The sequence below is a fragment of the Phodopus roborovskii genome, unplaced genomic scaffold (genome assembly GCF_943737965.1).
Source record: "Phodopus roborovskii unplaced genomic scaffold, PHOROB, whole genome shotgun sequence".
Taxonomy (NCBI): domain Eukaryota; kingdom Metazoa; phylum Chordata; class Mammalia; order Rodentia; family Cricetidae; genus Phodopus; species Phodopus roborovskii.
The window spans coordinates 40,533,615-40,550,611 of NW_026125281.1; the positions used below are offsets into that span (position 1 = coordinate 40,533,615).

General features: G+C 45.1%; 1 protein-coding gene across 1 annotated transcript in view; it reads left to right on the forward strand.

Moving 5' to 3' along the window:
• Arhgap42 (Rho GTPase activating protein 42) overlaps nt 1–16,997 on the forward strand; it is a 224,096-nt gene that overhangs the window by 153,388 nt on the left and 53,711 nt on the right. The window contains exons 5-6 of the mRNA XM_051199100.1: nt 2,592–2,693; nt 12,566–12,676. Of these exons, the coding sequence (XP_051055057.1) occupies nt 2,592–2,693; nt 12,566–12,676 (213 nt within the window). The remainder of the gene's footprint in view (nt 1–2,591; nt 2,694–12,565; nt 12,677–16,997) is intronic.

Below are 16,997 nucleotides of genomic sequence, written 5' to 3' on the forward strand. Positions count from 1 at the left end.
CAGTGAGATAACAAGAGCAATTGGCAAGAACCAGATATCCAGTCCTAGGGTGAAGCATAACAGAGATTACTATAGAATTATCCTAAGCTGGAAAGTTTAATTCTTGTACCTAATATTTCTATCTAGGAAGAGAAAACAATATTTGTGACAGTCTAATCTTCAGCCTCATCAAAGACCTGAGAAGGAGGATAACAATACTAGGGTAGGCAGGAAGTGCATATGGGCAGCTTCCATACGGTGCAGTAAAGACAGAAACAGCAGGCTACCTGGACAGTCACCCAAAGTCTCACAGCAGCATCAGGGCAACCAGTTTTGGCTGAGGCCTAGAGAAGCAGGGAGGAAGAAAGGCTGTCTTACTCTGAAATGGCAAGGTTGAGCAGTCTTCTAAGTTTGTGTCCTGCAAGCACAGTAGGGTAGCATGTCCAAAGTCCACAGTTGAGGCGGGGGCAGTTGTTTGCCCAAGAGGCCATAACCGAGGAGAGGATGGACTCCAGAAAGAGTGACATCAGTGTCCTTATGTACTCTTGGGAATAGCTTGGTTCTGTCAGGAGCAACAGTGTCTCATGTCAATGGAGTACTAATATTAAAACATTTAAATGCCATGTTCTGCAGGTCTATGAAGTGTTTGAAGATCAAGCATCTATGTCTGACTAATGTCATAAGGAACATGGGTGAAGACAATCTGTAATACTCTGAAACATAGCTGTACAAATGGTTGAAACTTCCCTAAGTAATTTAGCAAGGGCAATGATTTTAGCAATATAACTATATACACATATATACATGTAAATCTCTAAAAAAGAAATGTCTTGACCAGAGGTAGAACTGTATAGTGCAAAATGATTAAAAGTATCCTAAGTTGTATCAATATACAAAATGTCTTGAGCATATTTAAAAGTATATATACATAGAATATGATAAAGATTTTTGTGCACAAAACATCATAAACAGAAAGATCTTACACAATATGACAAAATATAATACAGAAATTATCCGAAAAAGGAATACAAACTTAATTTTGCATAACTTACAACATATAAGAATTTATAACAATGTAGGTTTTATATAACTAATAATTACTAAGATAATTCACAAGACGATAAGATAATCTACCTATATCCCATCTTAACCATACCCTTCCCAATCATACCCTATACTTATCTAAAAGAGACACCCAAGTCTGAGCATCGCCTTCCATACCCAAACCTAAGCAAATAAAACCAACCCTATGCAGATGAATATTATCCCTCAATGCCAACAGTAGGTGTTGTTTTCTTAGGATTACTTCCTGCTGAAATGAGATGATGATGCCTCCATGGGCTCATCACAAAACTTCAGTTTAAAAGTGTTTAGACTCTCCAGGTGAAGGAAACCAGAGAGAGGTGTTTAAAGAAACTGAAATGCTTGCCTCTGTCCTACCTGGTCAAGGTTGCAGCTTGAGACGCATTGAAATGGCCAAGGCCATTTATGCATGGAGCTGGTCACAGTGTCAAGTGACGAGGAGCCCGAATGTCCCCGTTCCTGTCAGTGTTTCCCTCCATTTTACATTTCCCACTTCCGGAGGAGCAAGATTCTTCACTTTCTTCAGGCGTAACGGTCAGCCTATTTACAGGCTCCACCATCACCAAGAAGAAAAGGAAATATTTTAGGGAAAAGAAAGCGCCAGCTATCGGAGTTACATCCAGGGATTATGATATAGATATTGTCAGTCTTTTATTTGTTTGAGTTCGAATTTTATTATTTGAAGCTGCAACATCTAAACATCTTTCTTCCCTGTAAAAATAAGTTGTTTGAAACCTCAGGACTCAACTGCACGTGGACCCTTGTTATTGCTCAGGACCCCTGTGCTGCACTGGGGGCGTTCTTTCTGGCCTGGTCTGAAGGTGAATTCATTCACTGACCGCTGAGCTCTTCCTTGCTCGGTGGTGGCCAGTCAGCTACACTGTGGGCAGCGACAGAGGATTGCTGCAAATTGTTCCAGGCCAGACTGGCCTTCATAGCGGGTTCCAGTCTGAAGTATGACCAAGGGTGAATGGATGTGTGGAAAGACCGGGGGAGGAAAAGACAGAGAAACAAAGGGAGGAAAGGAAAGGGAAGGGGGAAATGAGATGGAGAAGGGGATAAGTAAAGGAGAAATTGAGACTCAAATGTCTTTTCCTGGCTGGGAAATAAAACGATTTGTGAAGAATTACACGGGGGATTTTCTGAACTGGTGATGTGTTAACTAACCCGAATTACCAAAAACATCGTTTTTAAAAAATTAGACATCTTTATCGCTCTCGCATTGCGGGCATGCTAGAGAGTTGATTATACTTCTCTTGTGACTTTTCTGCTGTGGCCTAGCTTTGTCTCTCCATGTACAGATCCTGGGATCCAAAGAGTGTGGCCTTAAGGATTTTCCTCTTCCCAAGAGATGGGGAGCCTCTTTGAGATCAGAATGTAGATGTAATAATAGGGTTTCCCATCCTTCTTCCTAGTCTGTTACATTAAGGTCTTGACCTCCCTAGATTGGACTTTTGGTGAGGATGGAGATGATGACCCCCTTAATGCTGTGATCTGAATCCTTTATTTGTTTGATTGCTGTTCCCTAGGATGGAAAGAAGAAGTTTGACAAGGAGAGTGAAAAATACTATTCTATTCTGGACAAGCATTTGAACTTGTCGGCAAAGAAAAAGGAGTCTCACTTGCAAGAGGTAAGTGTGTTCATTAAGTCATGTGACATCAAAATGCCCAGCATAGGAGAACCTCAAGAACCCGTTGCTTCTTCTCAAATGATAATAACAATGGATATCATAGTTGGGCGGCTTTCCATTGTGTGACAGTTAGCACTAATGGCTCTATGTCTAAGGTAAGTGTTTTCTCCAACAGCGAAAGCTTGAAACAAGATTTGCTGCCTTTTTCTTCTTGAACATAACTTAAAGAGACAGGATCGATCTAGTTCTTACCACAGTCTTTAAATTAAAGTTGAAATGCGGGTGACATGACTTTTTAAGGCTTTGCTCCAGCAACGGCAAGGGCAGAGACAGAAAACTGCGTATTCTGAAACCTTGATGACTGTACATCAATTTGTTTTCAGAGCCATTTACTGCTGTATGCCTGCTGGCAATCTCTGTCTTCTTCTGGTCATGCCATTGGTAATGACTGTCTGTAGCGCAGTCAAGGGCAGCCTTGAAGGGCTGGGGCTATGTAGCACCAGTTTCAATGAGAAACAGTTTGGGGGGAAAAAAAGAAAAAGAAATTCACTGCCATTAGCATCTTAGGGCACAGCTCTGACACACCACCTATGCAGTGGGGTGTGCTGTCAGTGCAGGAGGGGTGTTGAGCTATCCACCCTCTCAGGATGTGCCTATGTGGCTTGACTATCCACTCTCTCAGGATGTGCCTATGTGGCTTGAGCTATCCACCCTCTCAGGATGTGCCTATGTGGCTTGAGCTATCCACCCTCTCAGGATGTGCCTATGTGGCTTGACTATCCACTCTCTCAGGATGTGCCTATGTGGCTTGAGCTATCCACCCTCTCAGGATGTGCCTATGTGGCTTGACTATCCACTCTCTCAGGATGTGCCTATGTGGCTTGACTATCCACTCTCTCAGGATGTGCATATGTGGCTTGAGCTATCCAACCTCTCAGGATGTGCCTATGTGGCTTGAGCTATCCACCCTCTCAGGATGTGCCTATGTGGCTTGAGCTATCCACCCTCTCAGGATGTGCCTATGTGGCTTGAGCTATCCAACCTCTCAGGATGTGCCTATGTGGCTTGAGCTATCCACCCTCTCAGGATGTGCCTATGTGGCTTGAGCTATCCAACCTCTCAGGATGTGCCTATGTGGCTTGAGCTATCCACCCTCTCAGGATGTGCCTATGTGGCTTGAGCTATCCACCCTCTCAGGATGTGCCTATGTGGCTTGACTATCCACTCTCTCAGGATGTGCCTATGTGGCTTGAGCTATCCACCCTCTCAGGATGTGCCTATGTGGCTTGACTATCCACTCTCTCAGGATGTGCCTATGTGGCTTGACTATCCACTCTCTCAGGATGTGCATATGTGGCTTGAGCTATCCAACCTCTCAGGATGTGCCTATGTGGCTTGAGCTATCCACCCTCTCAGGATGTGCCTATGTGGCTTGAGCTATCCACCCTCTCAGGATGTGCCTGTGTGGCTTGAGCTATCCAACCTCTCAGGATGTGCCTATGTGGCTTGAGCTATCCACCCTCTCAGGATGTGCCTATGTGGCTTGAGCTATCCAACCTCTCAGGATGTGCCTATGTGGCTTGAGCTATCCACTCTCTCAGGATGTGCGTATGTGGCTTGAGCTATCCAACCTCTCAGGATGTGCCTATGTGGCTTGAGCTATCCAACCTCTCAGGATGTGCCTATGTGGCTTGAGCTATCCACTCTCTCAGGATGTGCGTATGTGGCTTGAGCTATCCAACCTCTCAGGATGTGCCTATGTGGCTTGAGCTATCCACTCTCTCAGGATGTGCCTATGTGGCTTGAGCTATCCACTCTCTCAGGATGTGCCTATGTGGCTATCTACTACAGCCTCTTAGTCTCATCTCTGTGTTTGCAGACACCACAGGGGGAAAACTTTCCAAATGCCATCCAGTCCCTCTCCCAGGAAAGCTGTCTCCCTTTCCTAACTCCTTTTCCCCTGCTCTCTTCACTCCTCTTAATCCACTGAGTCTAGGCAGAATATCTGCTTAACAGTTTAGAGGTTTACAAAGCTGGCCAGTGCCAGCAAAGGATCAGGAATTTCCTTTTCCTCCACCACACTCACATTTTCTTTGAGGACATCCAATGTCATTGAAAATTGATTTGGACCTGGAGATCTGAATCAGCAGTTAGATGCTCCTTGCCGAGGACCTGGATTCAGTTCCCAGCACCCACATCAGGCTGCTCACAAGCACATAGACCTCTAGTTCATGGGGTTTCACGCCCTCTACTGGACTCTGTGGGCACTACACACATAAACACACACACACACACACACACACACACACACACACGAGCTAATACACCCTTACATATACAGAGAGTTAAAAATACAAGTAAAGATTTTAAAGGTTGATTGATATTAGGAAGTTTGTTTTATAGGTGTTCATTTAAATCCCTGCCTTCTACTATTAGCACAATGTAATAAAAACATAATTCATTAGGTAATGTGCACCATGGGAATCTTGTAGCCGAGTGAAATGGAAGACACCTGCCATTGAACAGAACTGGGCGTTCTCTTAAACTTTTGGCCACATCTAATGCCATAAAGACGCATCACTGCCTGCTATAATTTAGGATCGTGTGCATATTCCAAATATTTAACCCCCTTATTTCTACTTGTTCATTGCACTAGAATAAACTCTGGAGAGAAATGTTTGTAGTGTGGACAATGATATAGTCATATGGTAGTGGCCTTTCATGACTGTCAACAGAGAGCCGCAGCAAGGGCCTGGCATGGCAGGGAACATGGCCTCAAAGTTTAGGATCTTCACATCATATAAGATCTTAGTGAGATGGTACATACATCCTCTCCAGGAAGCAGTAACTGTTCCTTGACTTCAATTCTTTACTGGATATATCCATTCTCCCTGACAGCTAGCTTGGTATTAGCACTGTCCTCACTAGTGGGCCTACGTGCCTTTGGCTTGAGAGGAGCAGGCTATTTGTTGGGCTTCTGTATGTAGCTGGAGATTGGAAGAGATCACAGTGTTGTCCTGTACCCTTCTCCAACAGACACACACACAGGACTTGTCAGGAAGCACTGCCCAGCACAGAAACACCAAGCTGTGTTAAAGCTGTTCCTTAGAGAGTGTGGCTAGAGTAGAAAGGGCGTGGCTTGGAGTCTTCCCCACTGCTTCCCCGGGAATCAGAGAGAAGTCTGTGTTATGTTCTGAGATATGGCACTGAGTGTCACTCACTTCTCTCCGCAGCATGTCTAGGCTTATTAGCTCTCGAAGCACCCTCCTATGCCTTCTCCCCGGCACAGCTGCCTCCTTATTCATTTTTCTCAGAAAATTAGAGGCTGGCACTGCATGAAAAGGCCAGTTTGTGTTGAGAGAGTTCCAAAGTCACCAACTAAAAAGGCCATTGGAGTAAAGACTGAGAAAATTAGAGCCAAACCCATCAAACTTTGGCTGGAAAAAAAAATAACATTTGATATGTGAATGAGTAATTTCTTTTCAAGACGAAACAAAAGGAAGGCATGGCGAAGGAAAGGCAGACGAGCAGGAATGCATAAAAATATTTGATGTTTATACATTAACCAATTAAATGGCAAAGTATCAGGGATTTTATAAAGCACAACACAGGGGTTTCTAATTACACGCACACGCACACACACACACACACGCACACACACGCACACACACTGCAAACCAATGAACATGAGCTAAAGATACAAGAGAGAAGTGACCAAAGAAAACATATAAACTGCAACATTGTTCTCATGTCCCACATGCTAAATAATGCAAACCGGTATTTCCATTTAAGAAAAATCTGTTCTTAGCAAAGACATGAGAATTTCCTTCCTTCCTTCCTATCTTCCTTCCTCCATCCATCCCTCCCTCCCTTTCTTTCTTACTCCCTTCTTTCCCTTTCTTTTAATGGGATTTAAGTATCCCTTTCTATCCAAAACCTCACAGACCCACCTGCCTCCACCTTCCAGATGCTAGGCTTGAAGGCTGATGCCACTACCCTGACCATGTCCATACACTCAGCCTCTGGTCCTGTTTCTGTTTTCCTCATTAATTATAAAAATGGCCAGGCATTGGTGGCGCACGTCTTTAGTCTCAGCACTTGGGAGGCAGAGGCAAGCAGATCTCTGTGAGTTCAAAGCCATCCTGATCTACAGAGCTAGTTCCAGGAGAGGCTCCAAAGCAATACAGAGAAACTCTGTCTTGAAAAAACAGACAAAAAAAGACATAAAATTATTTAATATTCTTGATGTAAGTTCATTGATTATTTCACATAGTTTAATTGTACCAGGTAGTTGACAATTTTTACTGTAAAGAGTTTGCCCTGAAGTGATCAAAGATGAATTTATGGAGTTTATAACTCTTATAGAGACCAAACACCCACAGTATCAACTCTTACAGTCATTTGCCTGGTACAAAAGAATAGTCAAACCACACAGCAAGACTCAAAAAGGCATGGCTGTTAGGATTGTATATTTGGGACTCGAGATACGGCTCAGAGGGCAATGTGTTTGCCATGCAAGCAGGAGGACCTGCGTTTGCATCCCTAGCATCCGTGATTTAAAAGCTAGGAGTGACCGCACACGCATATAAAGCATATACATCGACTGTGTCCAAGGCCATGATCCTGCTGACCTGTGCAGTTTGCATTGCTCAGTTCCCAAGGCTGCCAGCCAGTCCTAAGTGGTCTGTGAAATCTTGCACAATACAGCTTTTCCTAAAACTTCATTTCTTCAATAACATGTTCATGCTGGAGTTGTTTCTTGAGTGAATGAAATTAATACTTGAGCTTTTTGATTGTTTTTTGCGGTCATCTCACATCCTTCAACCCACCTTTGCTGTTGTGGACATGCGCCAGCCACTTTTGCTATGACCACAAAAGCCCCATTACATGCAGCCTGTCCCACTGTCTATCCTATTTATTATGCAGTGTCTTCTCAGAAATATTCTTGATACACAGCTTGGGTCCTTTCAAAGTCTTCCATTGTCTGTAGGGTGTGGTCTGGACTCTGTCATTTCTACCGTAGCTTTCCTGGTACTTCATGCCAAACCAGACATCTAGTAACCACCCTTTTGATCAGTCTAAGTGCATCTTCTGGGGCTGGAGAGACGGCTAGATGGCTAAGAACACTGGCTGTTATTGTAGAGGACCCAGGTTTTCTCCCCAGCACCCACATGACAGCACACAACTGTCCATCACTCCAATCCCAGGGGATCCAACACCCTTTGGGCTCCCTGGATACCTGCACGCATGTGGTGAACCATAAATTCATTCAGGCACATGCATAAGCAGATCAATACATCTTTCAACATAACTTCTGATTCTTTCTCTTTCTCTGTCTCTCTCTCTGCCCCTCCCCTGCTTTCCCTGACAGAATGTGCTAATATTGCCCAGGGTGGGCTTTGAATTCATAAGAGCCAGGTGACTACAGGCATGTGGTACCACACCCAGCTGGGATTACAGGCATGTGGTACCACACCCAGCTGGGATTACAGGCATGGACCACCACACCCAGCTGGGATTACAGGCATTTACCACCACACCCAGCTGGGATTACAGGTATGGACCACCACACCCAGCTGGGATTACAGGCATGTACCACCACACCCAGCTGGGATTACAGGCATGTGGTACCACACCCAGCTGGGATCACAGGCATGTGACACCACACCCAGCTGGGATTACAGGCATGTGACACCACACCCAGCTGGGATCACAGGCATGGACCACCACACCCAGCTGGGATTACAGACATGTGACACCACACCCAGCTGGGATTACAGGCATGTGACACCACACCCAGCTGGGATTACAGGCATGTGACACCACACCCAGCTGGGATTACAGGCATGGACCACCACACCCAGCTGGGATTACAGGCATGTGACACCACACCCAGCTGGGATTACAGGCATGTGACACCACACCCAGCTGGGATTACAGGCATGGACCACCACACCCAGCTGGGATTACAGGCATGGACCACCACACCCAGCTGGGATTACAGGCATGTGACACCACACCCAGCTGGGATTACAGGCATGTGACACCACACCCAGCTGGGATTACAGGCATGTGACACCACACCCAGCTGGGATTACAGGCATGTGACACCACACCCAGCTGGGATTACAGGCATGTGACACCACACCCAGCTGGGATTACAGGCATGGACCACCACACCCAGCTGGGATTACAGGCATGTGACACCACACCCAGCTGGGATTACAGGCATGTGACACCACACCCAGCTGGGATTACAGGCATGGACCACCACACCCAGCTGGGATTACAGGCATGGACCACCACACCCAGCTGGGATTACAGGCATGGACCATCACATCCAGCTGGGATTACAGGCATGGACCATCACATCCAGCTGGGATTTCTGCTTTGTTGTTTTGCAGTCTAGCTCTTCTCATTATCTTTACCAACTTCACCATTTTTCCTGAGTCCACCATAAATATTTTCTCCTGGAAGGATGCTTCAGTCAATACTCCCTGAGCTTCTCCCGCTTCACAGCAAGATAGAATACTGGCATTAGAGACGATGTAAAGCGGAAGCCACCTGCCCCTTTGTCCCTCTGCTATGCAAGTGAGGGCACAGCTGTTGCTGGGACACCATCACTGCTGCCGTTCATGGTTAGTTTTGAAATCATATGGTTGTCCCGCTTAGCCGTAAAAAATATATGACACCTGTTACCAGGATTATAAGCATTTTTTTTTTAAATTTTGTATTTGACAAGACAGAGTCCCACTCTGTAGAGAGTGTCTTTCGCCTTGCCTTTGAACTCACAGCAATCCTCCTGCCTAGGTTTCCTGAGTGTTAGAATTATGGGCATGACTTAAGTATTTTCTAGTCAGCCTCTAGTCCAAGAGAAGGCATCTCACGTCAAAATGCCCTTCTCCATCTTGTACTGGAAAGGGTGGAGCTGTCATAGTCTTCAGGGACAGTTCCTCCGGGATCTTTGCTGTGTTGAATTTCAGTTGTACAGCAATATCCAAGAGCATCTAAAGCTGAAATGGGGGGGGGAACCAGTTGTTTCTCTTCTTCCCTCCCCTTCCTGCCCCCCCCCAGTCTCCATTGGAGGGGCCTTGAGAGGAATGGCAGTGTACATAGCAGCCAAGTCTCCACAGAAATGATGTCAGACTCCCAGGCCAGGCGTCACCTAGATTCCCGCTACAAGGAGATTGCATGGGAAGGCTCATGGGACTGGGATTCACGTAGTGATGAGACACAGAGAAAATGTGTGGGAAGAAGAGCCATGTCTGGGGAAGGCAGGTGCAGAGGCTGTCACTCAGGGGAGTGCACATTTGAACTGCCATCTGCCCAAGGCAACATTCAGACAGCAGACGCTCAGTGTCCAGTGCCTTCACTGAAGGGAAGTCACGTGACAATCTGCCCACATGACATATATATCTCCCAGAAGCCTTATCGCCTTCCTGCACAATTCAAGTAAGTAACTATTTTATCAGCTAAAGAGAGTGTTACCACACTTGTAGTCACAATCTATACCCCAGGAGGTCAGATTCAGTCACCTGTCCCCAAGAAGCCAATTAAGATATCCCAATGAACAGTAAAAGGCAAGAAATACTTATTTAATGTGGCCACATGGGGAAGAGGAAAAGGAGATCCAGTGGACAGCCTCACCAGGTCCACCTCTGGTCCTGAAGTGAGAACAAATTGAATAGAGAGCCATGGATGTGCACATCTGAGAAGCCCTGGTCATGGTGTGGGGGAAAGGTTCCCCTCTGACTGTGACAGGCTCCCAGGCCTTTTCTCTTCCCGGTGCACAATCCCTGGAATCCCCATTTCAGAAGTCTGATGGAACAGGATTGTCTCATAGGACACTGGACTGATTGCTATGGGAATCCATGAAAGAACATCCCTGGCATTGACCATGAGGAGTCTTCTTAGTCGCTCTTTCAGAAAGTAGCAGCCAGGCTGGCAGGACCAACACTTCTGCTCAGCCTGTGAGCTAGGGACAGCCACTTTGGACTCCTTAGGTGTCCCAGTATTCTAGAGTCTTCTCATGTGCTAGGCAGCATCTTCAATGATGACATCTTTTAAAGAGAATAAAATCTTTAACCAGAGTGCTGCATCTGGAACATTCTAGGGTTCCAACCTTGCTGCAGACAGCGCGTTGTTGGTTTTCTTTCCAACTCCTGCATTCACTGAGAGTGGCTCTGTGGCTTGAAAGTGGCCGTCAGAGGACCGTGAATATCACAGAAACCAGCCCGTACCACAGATCAGACTTTCTCTCAAGAGCCTCTATCTCCTTCTAGTGCCTAACCTGAATTGACTCTGCTAGGCAATGGTAAGCAGGAAAGTGGTGCATTTATCGGGAACCCTACTTTTCCTTCTGTTCCAGGCAATGCTGTTCCTAAATGATTTTCCATAGCCATAAAAGTTTATGATCAAGTCTACCTAATTTTCAACCTATGTTAGTTTAAGCCAGAATTCTCAACTTTAAACCTCAAGTGAGTTGCTGATAATACTAGGTTATTTATGACTATATTGCCAAGTACATAATAAGTATATGATCATCTTGAGAGGTTCCAAGTGAAACGCTTGTTTCTGTGATGACCAGGGCAAGAAGCTCTATGCTGCTCTGCCACCTTTGCTGGCGTCATTACCCCCTGTCGGTGGTTCTAGACAAGGTTCTGTTCCCAGGTTACCAACAGTGAACCGTACTGCAGGAAGCACTTTCTCCTCAACTGTGTCATCAATGTGAGCTATGCTGGGAAATGGGATGGAGCAAGGGAAGGTCCCTGTGTGCATGTATAGAATCAGAGTCATTCTTCAAGGGAGAATCTAAGGGTGGCATGGAAGAGGAGAGAAAAATCCAGAAAGACAATGAAACTGTCTCAGTAGCTCTGCTCTGCCCTGGGAATAGCCAGGAAGTGATATTTCTGATCCACCACAGAACGGTTGTTCGGATGTTTGTTTTGGGCTCTGCTGACATAATTAATGTCTGAGCCAGATTTTCCCTAATCGCCTCCTTGCTTAATATTCTCAAACGCTTCTTTGATTAAAATTCCTATTTGCTGTGAAGCATCTAAGATCTTCCAATCTCACGCTCCCTCCTGTTTCCTCTGCAGCCAGCTCTGCCAGGCTCTTCCAGCTCCTGTATTTCACCATGGTGACTTCTGTCCACGTTCACCGCCTCCTTCTATTCCTTTCTCGCCTTCCTCCTCCATATCTCCTTCTCTTTTCTTTCTTATTAACTTTTCAACATGCAAAGAAGTGGGTTCCAGGGTGGCCTTCTCACACATGTCTATCCTTTATTATCCTTTGTCCCACCCACCCACCCACCCACACATGCTGCCCTCCCCAAACCCTTATTGCCCTGTTGCCGGTCCCCTCCTCCCTCAAACAAAGCTCCTTTGTTTCCTGAGACATATATACCATCACCTCTCCTGCTCACTTACCTCCTCGTACCCCTCTTTGTCCCCTCTTGTAGGTTGAATGAATTCACTATCAGTTGTTCATATTGAGAGACAAAGTCTAGCAGAATTTAATGCCTTCTCTGACTCTATAGATTTTATAAGCATTTGCATACTCTTTGAAGATCCCCCCCATAACTTTAATTTTTATTATGCCTCTTCTTTGTTCATTGTGGCCTTTTCCTCTCAAGTGTGAAGGTGTCTCAGCTTGTTGTGCCATACCCTTTGGTACTTAGCTGGATGTGTGCATCGTTATTCGTCTTAACTCCACACACTATAAGCTTGATGTAGTTGGAGCTGCATCAAACCTCTTTGCAGGAACTGGTGTGTAATAAGGAGTTGTGGGGTTTACCTGGGCTTGTCTCCCTCTGTGTGTAGATTCTTCAGTACTCAACCCCTGTGTCACGCTGCTGGCTTTCCATGTTTTAGGCAGATTCGCAGATTGGCCGAGAACACCAGAACTTCTATGAAGCTTCATTAGAATATGTTTTTAAAATCCAAGAAGTTCAAGAGAAGAAGAAATTTGAGTTCGTGGAGCCGGTAAGTTTTAGTTTTCTCATGTGTAGCAGCCTTAAAGATGATCTGTGAGGGAAATGCTTTAGGGCGATTTTTTTTTTGTTTGTTTGAAATTATGATCAAAGAAAATAAAAAGAAGACCGTTGGGGAAGGATGAATACCTTTAGGGCAGTGGTTCCTCTATATCTTTTTATAATGGTGAAGGGATGAAATGTGCCCATAATCCCACAGAATAGACAATTCAAACAGTGAATTTGGGATTCAGTTAATAATGTATTCATATTGACTCACTATCTACCACAGGAATGCGAGTCATTAACAGCGAAGACCACTATGTGTGGAATGCAGGATGGGTGCTTGAGGGGGTGTAGGAAACTTCCTTTCTCTAGGAACCCTAAAACTGTGCTGGGAATAACATCTGTTCATCTAAAACTAAAAAATGGTGTGTACATCATTACGGCAGTGAAGTGTGAATCGTCAGCTTGATTTGGCTAGGAAATGCCTAGACCCTGAAGGAAGCTCACTTCTGGTTTTATCCAGGAATGCCTTTCCGGAGAGGGACTGGCTGGGGTTAGGACATGGGCTGTACGAGCGGTCTTGGAAGTGAGTGGCACATCCCAAGGGCGTGGGTGCAGGGCTGAATAAGAAGACAAGAAAGGGAGAGTCATCTGGGTGTCTGCCTTCTTGTCTTTCCCTGCCTCCCGCATTCTCCTCACAGGCCCAGGTCGTCCCACTAGGATTGAATGTGCCTTCATACCATAGGCCCAAATAATCTTTCCTCCTATTTTAACTTGCTCTTTGTCAGAAATCTGACCACGAGAAATAGAGAGTTACCTGTGTGTGAGAGAATATACCTCACCTGCACAGCACTCCGGTTACTGAACTTTAAGGGGAATGGAGAAAAAGCCAGGGGCCTCTTTTGTTCAATGCTCTCCAGACCTTCCTTACAGAGCTAGGCCTTGATTGTCTTTGCCTGTGAAGCCATTAGTTCTCCTAGGTTCATAGAAGAAGTAATGGATTCTCCAATGCAAATGGTATTGCAGAAGAGAATAGGTCATGATACTTACTATATTCTCTTAGCATGTTTTCCAAGCACCACCTAATTTGTAACAGTGTCGTTCATATGAGAATCCTCATAAGGTGGCATCTGTGATGGGTAAGTTCAGCTCTGGTGTCAAGGTAATCTTCTGATGCAGATCATAGACATGACAGAGCCATGAGATGAGATGACAGATCTACTGATGCACAGGGAAGCCCAAGAGCAGGGCTATCCTTTTCTTCCTATGGCTGAATAAAATGAAACTCACCATCCCTCTTTAGGGAGATGACGATGATATGGTGAGGAGAGGTGACAATATTTTCATGCACATTTGTCATAATCTATTTCTGTGGGATCCCCCCAGACACAGACAATGAGAAAGAGCAGAGTCTGCACAAATACAGGTCCCCTCCTGAGTTGCAGGTCCTCAGGTACTGTGAACAAGGCACTCTGTGTATTGTAAAACCAATCCCTAGGCCAGAAGGGTTAAGGAGCTAGGGCCCTAAGTCAGACTCATGGATGTAATGTTCACCTTTGGTTTGGAACAGCCAATTTCACTCAAAACTCTGCTTGCCGGAGAACTGTTGTTCACTTCCCTTAAGGGGAAGTAACTTACCCATCAGACAATTTGATGACCTGATTAAACTTCCTGTAAGTTTATGGGGGGGGCTATCTATGACAAAACCCACTAAATTCCTGCTCTCTCTTACTAACTCAACCCTGCAGAGAGCCTCACTATGCATGTTTTTCCTTTTAAGATTCTGAGTAACTTTATATATGTGTCTTTGTCTGTGTTTGGGGTGCCGTGTGTGTGTGTGTGTGTGTGTGTGTGTGTGTGTGTGTGAGAGTGTGTGTGTGTGCGCGCGCGTGCGCGCGTGTGCGCGCTAGAAGAAGGTGCTAGATTTAAGTGTGGGTGCCCTCTGTAAGAGCAGGATGCTCCCCTCACCACAGGCCCAGCCTCCCGGGACACACACATGACATATAGGAAGCCACATTTCTGTCTTCTCCCCGAGGAACACCTGCCTCCAGCATTTCTAAGATGAGGTTCTTTTTACACCAACATAAGAGAACCCATTAATTCCGGCAATTTCCCTCCATATTCCTTCTGACTCTGCCCATGCCTGTGCTGTTGTTCTTTGTACCTAGAAAGACATTTTCTCATTTGTGTGTGTTTCTCCTGGAGAGTGACTTGGCAGTGTGGCTGTTGCCTCGGGTGAACTTCCATTCTGTCCGGAAACATTCAGCTACCCCTTTCCAGGGTATGACATTAGTCGCATCAAGAGATTATAGAGTCCTTAGCTCACAGGCAGAAGGCATGGTAAGTACCCTTGAACTGTGGAGAAATGGAAGCATGCCTTTACCTGAAACGTGGTTTTCCCCTCACCTTATCCCAAATAAGCCCTTTGTAGCATGACTTTCCTAGGACACCGTTCTCGAAATCGAAGGGAGATGTTTGCTGCACTATTTTCTTTCTTCGATGCTGTGCCTTCCTGTGGGTGAGTCTGTGCAACCGCATACGTAGCTCTGTCCTCTTCTCTAGCTTAATCTCCTGGGCAGAGTCTTGTTTCTATTTCAGCAACAGGATGATCACGAGTGTGACCAACACAGAGTGAGCATGAAAGCTGATCTGATATGGCTACAAAAGAATTTGGAGCAAAAAATTTGGTTTTACCTGGCATTGTGTGTGTGTGTGTGTGTGTGTGTGTGTTTCATGTAGCCCAGGCTGGCCTCAAACTTTCTGTGTCGTTGAGGTAGCCTTAAACTCTGGATTCTCCTGCCTCTGGAGTGCCCGGTTATAGGTACCAACTACCAATTTTAAAACAGTTTATTCCGTTGTATGTATAATTCTCCTGCTGAGTGGATAAGGATCTATTCAGATTTTTGCTATTGACTACTCTTTCCCTGGTTGTAATGTCTGGAGAGTTCTGTGAACAATTGGTTGACCAGAGATTTGTCATGTTTGGGGAAAGATATATTTTGGCTCAGGGTTTCACAAGACTCAGTCCATTGTGGTAGAGAAGGCAAGATGGCTGTGAGAGCTGGCTCTGATCTGGGCAGATTAGGAAACCAGAAATCATGTGGTAGAAAACAATAAGCCCCGCCCCCAATGACTCATTTACTCCCATAGGGACCCACCGCTTAGATTTCAAAGCCTCCCACAAGAGTACCGCCAGTTGGCAGCCAAATGTTGCCCGTTCCGATTATAATGGAGTCAGTGTTCTGTATCCCTCTTTCTTCTGGTATCATAGTATTCACTCATTCATGGCCTGAAGGTCAGTTTAAGTGAGTTTAACATGGGTGAGGCTCCCCAGTCCACTTTTACTAAGATCCGTGTGGTCAGCTAGTATCATTTCCCATTTCGTGTGAGTTTAGAACCATCAGGTCCTGAAAAGATGTCAGCCGAGGTTCTGGTTTTTTCCTATGCCTGTCCATCAATTTCATCATCACAATTTCAAGTTCTTCAAACCATGAAAGTGGCATTTTTTAAAATTTGTTTGCACTTCTCTAGTTTATTTATGCTGTGTTCATGGTTTTAAGAATGTGTTGGATTAAATTTACTAAAATAATTTCTAAGTATTTTCTTCTTTTAAGGCTGTTGAAGATGGAAGTTTTCTTAATGTCATTTTCAAATTGCTTATTTTCAAGTACCTTGCTAGAAAATCAGTTTTTGCACACTGGTCTCACAGAAGTTGTTTATTAGTTGTATTGGATTTGTTTGTTTTTTTTTTTTTTTTTTTTTTTGTTTTATAGATTCCTTAGGATTTTAAGTACTGAAGTTCAGGACATTTGTCAATAGCTTTGCTGTTTTCCTTCTAGTATGGATATTTTGTATTTCCTTTTCTTGCCTAATTGCCCTAAATCTAGCCAAGAATCCCATACTGCAGAAAAGTCTGGAGTGGGCATCCTTGTCTTCTTCCAGAACCAGGGTGAGAGGGGCTGTTGAGCCTTTCATGACTAAGACCAGTGTTAAGAACAGGAAGCTAGTGTTTTAATAGATAAAGCTGTGCACTTTAGTGGTCAGAGATGAACTTGTGCCAGTGAGGCTGCTAGAAGGGCTGTGCAAAAATAGATGGTCACATCTCTCAGATCCTAGACGGACGTGGAACATAATTGACAGTGTGACTATGTCCAGGTAAGGACCTCCTCTACAATGGGCTAAAGTCAGTTTATTCCTGAGGATGGATCTGGGAGAATGCCTGTGCAGCATGAGGGAGGCCCTCGGTTTGATCCATTGCTGCATCGCATAATCCAGACCTGGTGGGATATGCCTGTAATCCCAGCATTTGTGAGGTAGAGCCAGGAGGA